General features: G+C 39.4%; 1 protein-coding gene across 2 annotated transcripts in view; it reads right to left on the bottom strand.

Annotated features, from left to right (window-relative positions):
• INO80 (INO80 complex ATPase subunit) overlaps window positions 1-9,813 on the bottom strand; it is a 60,766-nt gene continuing 50,953 nt past the window's right edge. For both annotated transcript variants that reach the window (XM_071558414.1, XM_071558413.1), the window contains 7 exons: window positions 8,860-9,018; window positions 7,522-7,624; window positions 6,867-6,955; window positions 5,874-6,029; window positions 4,634-4,793; window positions 3,089-3,298; window positions 1-2,483 (listed from right to left, as the gene is read on the bottom strand). In XM_071558414.1, the coding sequence (XP_071414515.1) occupies window positions 2,266-2,483; window positions 3,089-3,298; window positions 4,634-4,793; window positions 5,874-6,029; window positions 6,867-6,955; window positions 7,522-7,624; window positions 8,860-9,018 (1,095 nt within the window). In that variant the 3' untranslated portion in view covers window positions 1-2,265. The remainder of the gene's footprint in view (window positions 2,484-3,088; window positions 3,299-4,633; window positions 4,794-5,873; window positions 6,030-6,866; window positions 6,956-7,521; window positions 7,625-8,859; window positions 9,019-9,813) is intronic.

Raw genomic sequence — 9,813 nt, 5'->3', positions numbered from 1 at the left:
TATATTTATCTGTGTTTAAAATATAAAAAATTTAATCTTGATGCAACTGTCTAGCAGCTTGGAAATCAAGACTGCCCATAAAGTCCTTTCAACTCCCACTGAAAAAAAGGAAACAAAAAAGAAAATAACTGTAGAGAAACAACTCCAAACAATCAACTGTATTGAATTCATCATAGTTCAGGTACAGAGTATTTATGCTTATTATACTTGCTTCTGTTTTCTTGTGATCTGCTGCACACATACTCCAAAACATTATGAGATAATCAGTGAATACAGACATGGGATAAGGGTACAGTTGTAACTGAAGGTTACAAATGTGATACTTGTAAGAGAACAGACACTCTAGAGCTTTACACTGAGCAGTGCAGGTCTCTAGAAGCACTTCCAGATGTGCACCCTCCATGCCCTCCTCCCTAATCCTCTCATTCATACAGCTACATGCATAAAAACCACAAAGACACTGATTTACATAAAATTATCTCACTCCATTTTATTTAAGATTTTCTCCTCCAGTTAGTAAAAGAAAGATGTGTCTCTCTTTATACATATGTACAAGTTCAGTTACAAAAATAGACAGCACATTCAAAGAGAAAAAAAGGCTTGGCATTTGTCTGATTCCCTCTAAGTATCATATATACATGTGAATAAGAGGGGAAGGGGGAAGTCTTCTTGAGTTAATTAAACATCACCTCCCCCTTAATTATCCCCTGCAAATCTGTTTAAAAATCAATCTAATTAAGCTCAGTTCTGCTATTTTCAGGTGTGCAAATTAGAGGCAGAGCCAACAGGAAGCACTTGCTCCACACTGCAGGACGCCAGGCAAAGGATTTAGGGTCAGAAAAAAGTTATAATTAAAAAAAAGTAATATTCCACTGTCACAGCCCACATCTGCAACTCAACTTACGTCTCTCTCAAGAGATGAAAGTGCCCCGGCAGAACAGCCTCTTAACTCAATGTGTCAGACAGAAGAACTGTCCCACACCTAAATCTCAGTGCAATGCAGACAATGCTTACAGCAAAGCAAGGGGCTATGGGCAGGGTTTGTGCATTGGGAACAGGAAAGGAGCAACCAGGGAATGAGAACATGGATGGGCACTGGCAGCAGCACTGCCTTCTGTCAGCCTTATGGGACACAGCTACTGGTGCCCACACACTGCGGTGAACTCAACCACGCCAGTATGTATGATGATCACAAAGATGAAGGGAAAGCACACTGCAAGAACAGTCAATGGGATGACTGGGATATGAGACAATTTTTTCCCCAGGATTTCACTGGAAGGGGGAATGGCACAGTTCTCTCCCTCTCAGGACTGATTTTTGTTGCTCCTCTCACAGCACTGCAAGCTGCAGATCCATGCTCTGCTACAGCACAGTGAGAGGAGCAGCACAAACTCTTCCTCAGCACTTCAGCTTTCCTCCTCGAGATTGGTACAAATAGAGCATTATTTTGTTTCTAAGCTTGCAAGAGTTCTGCACACCTCAAAAATTAGAGAAATAATTTTTAACACAGGGATTGTTTGTGCTGATGAGAACTCTGTGGAAACCAATCACTGGCTTATGGTTTCTTTCACTGTGTGAAGCCAAGGCTGTGCTGCTGCTCTCACTGGGCCTGACAGCACTCCCTGTGTTCTGCAGCTCTGAACATCTTCCTGACAAATGGTGCTGAAAAGAGTCTGCTCCCTGGAAACCACCTGAGACACCTTCCTTTGCATTTCAAGCCTTTAAAGAACCCAGAGACCCACACCAGAAGAACCCAAGAGTTTTTTTGATCACACATCATCTTCAGCATAGCCCCCAATTACTCCTGCACTTTCACTGACCAGCTGCCAGTAGGAAATGTCTTGTGACTCTACAGGACACTCTAGGGTCTGGATACTGATTTCATAGGACAAAACTAATGCTGTGCTCCACCTCAGGCTACAAGCAAGAAAGTATAGTGGTCTGACTTCAAGCACACACAGCTGCAGGATATAACACAGAGTAGCTGGATGGTAATCTTTGTCAGATATGTCAACAAAACACAGGGTGACACTCTCCTACTTACCCCAGACTCCCTTCCCTCCTCCTTGCAGTGTCTGCAAAGATAGTTTTTTGGAATACACATAATCAAAGTGCTCACATCAACCACCCACTCCCATTGTGCTTTGATTTTCTTTACACACATGCTGGACAGCAACAGGGAATTCGTTTATATGCCTTTGACTGGCAGGGTGGTCTACTCTGAAAGCCAACACAGCTCAGACAAGCTTTGGGGGTTCAAAATTACTACCGACCACCTGAGGTGTGGCCACCTTTGCTTTGTTTCCGAACTGAAGTTTCTGATATGAGACTGCTGGTCAGGTTTAAACTTTTGGAGGTCCCACAAACACTGTTTCCTTTGCTCAAAGGGGAGCTCAAGGGAGAAGAGGTGCTTGAAGGTCCAAACTCCACAAGTCCGGAAGGTCGAATGATTGCTGTTTGTAGAGGGCTACTTGCAGACATACCTAGCAATGGAAAAGATAATCAAATTCCATGTGAGCATATTATTCCACTTCTGGTTCTTCAACAGCAAACAGTATACTAACAATCAGTCCTAAGACCACTCTATTCATCCGTTATGAGAGTTTAATGAAGACAGGGTGTCCTTACGATACAAAACATCTTACAGTTATACACTGGGCCTCCTTCAGCTGGAGTAAAGCTGAAGCTCAGTCACCATGAGTTTAGCAGGTGTTTGTGATACTGTAACTTCAACGTGATGCAATGCAGAAAAGCCACAGTCATAGCCATGGGATAAACAACACTGTCTAATGCGTATGGACACCAAAAAAATCTAAACCAAAAAAAACGAACAGAAAAAATATTTGGCATGAGGTAATTCAAAGGGCAGATGAAACTCAAGGTCATCTGTGGTGAAACTGGCTATCCCTCTCACATCCTTATCATGTCACACTGTGTATCACCTGGATTTCGAATATAATGGATGAGCAATACCAGTGACACAACACTTCTAATCTCTTTTTTTTTGACAGGTTGTAAACAGCAATCACCCAAACTCATATGGCTGGTTCTGCCCTGGGGAGTGTGCTGCTGCCCCTTCCCCACGTACCTTTAGAGACATTGTACCCGTAGGCTGCGTACGCCGCTGCAGAGGCTGCTGCTGCCCCTGCTTTGGCACCTGCCATTGCAGCTGCACTTCCTGCTATTGACTTCCGGCTCCTGCCTTTCCCAGTGCTGCCTTTTGATCCAGCTTTAGGACGACCCCGGCTTCGACTTGACTGGCCTCTCCCAGCGAGAGATGTATCTTGTCCTGAAACACCTGAAGAAGAAAAGGATGTTAAATCAATAACTACTTGTAATGGTTTGACCCATGGCTTCCTCAGTAACCATTGTACCTAAGGAAGTTACAAGTATTCCACACATGTCTTCCACGTAGCAGGGTGGGGAGTGGTTTTGGTTTCTTCTCTCTTGGCCGAGGAGCTGGTGGGAGGTGGTTGGAGTCTGGTCCCTCCGGTTGTTAGTGGTTCTCCTGTCCTGGGTGAGATTGTTTCATTCTCATTCCCCTTCCTTGAGGTTTTTAATTGTGTTTGTTTTGATTCATTCGGTTTCTTTAGGTTGGGTTGGTGTCTTCCCTATTTTCTGGCTAATCAGTCCCCTTTTTCCCTTCCCCTTCCCCTGGGGGTGGGATCCTATGTACTGTGTATACAGTGTGGTTTGTGAATGTTAGAAAATATAATTTATTCTTTTTATTCAGTTCAGTTTCTTTAGAGTGCATTTCTTTTCAGTGTTTTTTTTTCTTTCCTTTGCTGGGAAAGTTCTGAGAGGGGGAAGGGGGGCCAGTCCAGGGTTGGCAACAGCTAGGCCAAACCTGCGACACTACTATAGTATTTCATGAGACTCGCAAATGAGTGCAGCATCAAAACTGCCTACCAGTTACATTAATACTGTTCCTATTAACTTATATGTAACATTTACATTACCACCATTAGCAAGCAGTGATCCCGTAACAAAAAAATATGTATACAGAACTTCAGTAACAACACCTTATTAACTACAACTGCTTGTCATTATTATTATGAATCCAATCTACAAATAGGTTGAGGATTTTGAGTTCTACTTCAAGATTATTCATTTTCTTAGCTGAAGATAGAGATGCAGTTTCTTCCATCTGCTATCTCTGTAGAAACTCATCAAGAACTATCAGTCTACCTGTTTCACTGTAGAAAACCGCAGTAGTTAAAAACACTTGCCATTATTTAAAATGACATTGCATTTAAAAAAATTGCTCTAATCATTCACTGGAAACAGAGAACTGATTATTCACTCAACTGCAAATTCAAGGAAAAATTTAGAGATTAATCATTCTGTAGTTGTCTGCAATTTGGTAATATAAACATAATGGAAGGAGAGCACTCTATAAGACAGGAACAAAGGACAAATATTTTTTAAGTAACTAACACAGAAAAGAGGTGACAGACTGCAAACAGATTTTCTATCAAATCAGAAGTAATTTCTCAATGAAAAAGCAACTTTTCCACCCAAGATCTTGCCTACTATACATATATTCTTGTTAAAATGCAGAAAATGTATCATTTAGCTATGAAAAATCAAGGTTTAATAAATGTTAGTAGCAAATCAAGGCAAGAGTACTGACCATTCACGGTATCTGAAACTGAGCCAGTAATGGAAGCAGGAGAGTTTGTTGCCCTTGACTGAGGTGCTGAAGAAGCCGGATCATCCACAATCACAAGCATATCATTACTGCTCTCATCAGGAGGGATAGAGCCCATATGTAATTCACTGCTGATGGATATCTAAACATGAGAGAACAAAGCTGTTAGCTCCTCAGGTTAGGAAAGGGTACAAAAATAGTAAGACCTTCAAAAGATATACAATCACAAGTAATTAACTGGTACTTGTTCTTTGCCTTTTTCTCTAGAATAGCAGTATGAGAATGAGCCATCATCTGCCTGATTGCACCACACTACATGCTGAGCATCAAAGACTTCCAGGAGCCACTTAATTTCAGTTCATGAAGATAGATGTTAAGAAGGAAAAGACCAATGGGCTTAGCAGAGATTTAAGTAAATTGCTGTTCAACTGTTCACCTTCAATTGTAAAAGATAAAGTAGGATTCTTAACTCACTACTACTGCTAACAAAAATCTTGATCAGTAAGGGAACAATACAACACAGAAATCTTAATCAACACAGCGTAGAACAAATTTGCTGCTAAAACCAGTTTGCAATTCCTTACACTAAGATGAAGGAAAATAAGATGTGTTCCACTGAGAATTTATAATTTAAATTCCAGAGAAATAATCCCACACTAACTCAGAACCTGAGGCAAGGAAGCAAGCAGAGAAGGAGACGCAGATGGGACTAGTGAGGGTGAGGGGTACTTATAAAGAAACTGAAAATCAAGGAGCTATTTGAGGGATGCTGTTTGGTTCAGGAGCAAAGTGTTCTTGCTATAGAAGACACTGGTATGGGAGAAGGCACGTGGTTATAAACATGAGCATGACAAAGGCAGGAAAAAGGGACAAGAAAGTAGGAAGAAAGTAAGTGGGACTGACTGCAAGAATGGAAAAATTTCAGGGGGCTGAAAGGGAGGAAAGTCAGGCCGTGAACTCACTGTAAGAAAAGGCACGCAGAGAGTGAAAGAGCAAGGGAATAATGGAATGGCAAATAACTTGAAGACCTGTAAGGCAGCTTATTAGCAGCTGTTACATATTCAATAAACTATTTTTCATTTCCATGGTTCACCTTGAAGACACATCACTTCCCCACACACTACTAGTTCTACAATAGCTAAAATAACAAAAAGTAAGACTCCTACAGGATGTTAGGTCACAACTAAAACAGTAAACAGGTTAAAGCAGCAGTGACTCTTACCTCACTGAAAGGACTGGGCATTGCAGAGTCTACACTAATGAAAGAGTCATCCCCATCAGCAGACAGGTTGGAGTTATCAGCTGAGGGAACAAATGGGATCACAAGGTTCATGCCCTCTTTCTTTCTCTTCCCATCCAATTCATCTTCCTTCTTCTTCTGAAATAAATAAAATAATACCAAGCATGAAAAAGGTTTTAGAAGAATGGGAATAAACAACTCAAAATCTCAAAATCTAGTACAGTATTTTAACTCAAGGAATGCCACATCCAGAATTTCCCCAAACAAGTTTCTGAAGGTAACAGATCTCTTAAATGCTCCTTTAGTTTTAAGTAGGGTTTTGTTTATTTTTCTTCATAAAATAGCTGGAATTATGGAGGATTACTCTTACAGAATTATTTTGATTTCCAGTACATTTTGGAGTGAGCTTGAAATTCTTTATCATTACACAAAATTCCAATTAATTAATGCAAAGCCTCCCTGCCTCAAAAACTCAGAATTTTCATAAACTAGTTTTAATGATGCTTTGTAAACAAACTGATCTTCCTCTGTTCCACATAAGCCTCATAGCCATATGGGTTTTGTTTATATTTGGTGCTTCCTTTACATTCCTGTTTTGTCCTTGTAGGACAAAATCTTGATTAAGTCATCGCTTAATGCCATAGAATAATCAGTTGATCCTTTTGTCTTTTTAAGCATGAGTCCTCAGATTGTTGACTGTACACTACTGGTGACTGACAGTGCCATTTGGGTATGCAGCACTTCCTTATTTTTGAAGTTGCTAATGATTAAAAGACAGGTAACTATGCACTACTTATTCTATAATATCCCTCTTCAGTGTAAGGAACCCCCACAGATGGACTTGCAATGGCAAAGGGAAGAAGGTTTTACTCATTAGACTGCCTTGGCATAAAATGTTTCCACATCACATAACAGTGATCCTGAAGCTCTTCTGGCTCTACCACTAACACAGGTGACCCCTCTGCATCAAAGTACCTTTTCAGCATATTTTTCCCTTTTACGTTTACGTTCCTTCACACGATTTGTTTCTTCCTGCTGTCGCTTCTCTTCTTGACGCTGGCGCACTGTTGGCAAAGAAATACAAAGTTGTCACCACTGGAAAGACATTTCATATCCTTTCATGAATCTTACATGAAATTCTAGTTCTAATAGCACTGGGAAGAAAAGTCAGTTGTATTAAAAGTAAAACACACTGAAAACACTACTGTATTAAAACTATGTGTTTCCAAATTTCTGAACAATCTTACAGTGAAATTCTTCATTCAAGCAATATAGAAGTGTATACTCTAAACAGCTTCAAAAATAAGAAATACGGCATTTTTACTAGACAGCATTTTTCTTGTGACCTACATAATTCTTGTCAAAGCTCTGTCATTCAGGAACAATATAACGATCCTGAATGAGTGCCAATAAAAACTATCACATCATCAGGACTCATTTTGCACAACTTCATCATTCAAGCTCAACAGTGATATAAAACCAGCTTGCACTAAGAAGAGCTGGCAATACAAAAAGAGACAGGAAACAGAAGTTGTTATCAGCAGTAAATGTGTTTGTAGAGATAAAAACAGATCTCATAAGGTAATGAAGTTGAACATGGGGAAAACGCTGAAACACCAATTTCACATACATTTTTTTTCTAGTTCCTCATCATCCAGCAGAAGGCTGACCACTTCTTTTGGCTTCAAGGTGTCAGGTTTGAAATTGCCACCTGAAATCACCATTCGTTGGATCTAGAAGGAAAAAACCAAGGGAAATAAAAAGGAAAAATTAGTCAAAGCAACCATCAACCAATCTCACTACCCATCACTGAAAGCCAGACTCCAACAACATGCAAATGTATCTCTGTAAATCAGAGATGACCCAATTTCTCTATTGTACCAAAGTTAGTAGCAAAATTTCAGGGAAGATTTATTCAGAGTATAAACTATGAGAAGCAACGGAGACAGAAAGCAGAGAATTACCATCCCTTATGCAAAGTTTCACTTTTTCTGAAGGAGCACAGAATAAGCTAGAAATGATTAAAGTATTCACATACTGCTGAACAAAAACAGGCCTGTCAGGTGTAATTCATCCATTCAATTTTTCAAGCAAGCTGCACAGAGGATCATGCAGATCACATTCTTGAAGAATACAACATTTTTAAACTCCTTGACTGAAAACTGTATCTCCATACTGAGTCAGTGTCACAGTTTAAGCACTTCATTCAAACTCTTATAACTACCACCATATTTAAAACAAACTAACAACAAAGTAGAGTTGTAACTTAGCAGAAAAGAACAAGCTTTAACATAAGGCAATTTGAATGATGGATCACCAACAAGACTGCACTTAGTTTTCAGGTTGAGATCAGGTAACTCTAGTGCAGTATCCCAGAAAAAAACCAGTAAGTTTCAACAAGGGAAATAAGAATCATTCAGTTGCTGCAACACTGTGAGCAGCATTTAAGTAAGACAAGCTAAAAGAAACCCTAAGTGCACAAAACATCTGAATGTTGTATATAATAGTACACTTACTGCAACCAAAGAAAGGGAATCTCCTTAATATTTTTCTTCCTAATGAAGTGCCATGAGGTTTAAAGTGCCTAATACATCTACTGCTTGATGTTGCAGGACACTGAGCTTTTCGGACAACCCTCCCACCTCAAATAATTTTTGCTTGATTACCTTCCAAATGTCTTTCAAAAGAAAATCAGCCGTTGTATAACATGACAGGAATCAGTAACTCTGATACAACAAAGACAGAAGCTCTAGTCTTAAAGAAGCCCAAGTAGTTTCACTGTAATAATTAGCTCTTTCCAGTTCATATAATACAACTGGAGTGCTGCTGTGTTAGGGACACTCCACTCCTTTTTGCCTTCTCTTCTGTCTCCCTGCAGATGCTTTCTTTGTTTCTTCACTCATTTTGATACATGCTTTCTGATACCATTACTATAACTTCTCATTCCAGCAGATTTCTTTATTCCTACCTCACTCTTTTCCTTTGCCCTTTGTAAGATGCGCTCCTCAATGGTGCCTTTACATATCAACCGGTACACAGTGACTTGTTTAGTTTGCCCCAGTCTGTGTGCCCGGTCCATAGCCTGCTGATCTACTGTGGGGTTCCAATCACTGTCATAGAAAATCACCTGCAAGAGAACACCAGAAAGGATTAAATAAAAACATGTACTTAGAGCACCTGGTAATTAAACAAACAAAAATCCAATATACTGATAACAATAAAAGTCATGTATTCCACAGAATTCCAGCCCCACTGTAGGTTGTATTCACCTAGCTTTGCCCAGTCCTATGAAGTCTTTTCCACTGCATTTCAGGTGAATTCAAACCAATTGACACTGTGAATGTTTCAACTTCCACAGAACGCATTTACTATCTTCAACAAAGAGGCACAAAACTCCTAACTGACTAACCATATTATGAATCCATTTTAGTGTTACTTACCTTAAGAAGGAAAAAGCCCATCATATTAAAATTTTATGCAAAAACAATAGTCTTTTTTATTTCAAACATAGATAAATTCTAGTTCAACATTTCTACTACTTTTACTATAAAAACCTGAAATGTCACATTACATTCACATTGCCCTATCACTCCAACATTTGTATGCACAATAAGCATACAAATCAAAAATATTTTAAAACATTTTTAGGCAGCAAAGTAATGTATTAAGAAAGTTACAAAAAATGCTCATGCCTGAGCTTCCATCTGTATTTTCTGTTCAAGCAACTTCAATCGAGACAACTTTTCAGCCCTGAAAATCCTACAGATACTTGCTGTATTTCAATTTCTTGTGACAGCAAGGTATGAGGGGATATTTTTAAAAAAAGTAAGTAATATTTTTGGATCCAGAGATTGGTTTTGTGAGGCTAAGGACTTCGGCTCACATCTGCATGCATACAAGCTATGGGTTAGAAGCACAAGAA

This window comes from Pithys albifrons, chromosome 6 (genome assembly GCF_047495875.1).
Source record: "Pithys albifrons albifrons isolate INPA30051 chromosome 6, PitAlb_v1, whole genome shotgun sequence".
Lineage (NCBI taxonomy): Eukaryota > Metazoa > Chordata > Aves > Passeriformes > Thamnophilidae > Pithys > Pithys albifrons.
Note: the sequence above shows the minus strand (reverse complement) of the source record. Positions and strands in the feature narration are given on the sequence as shown.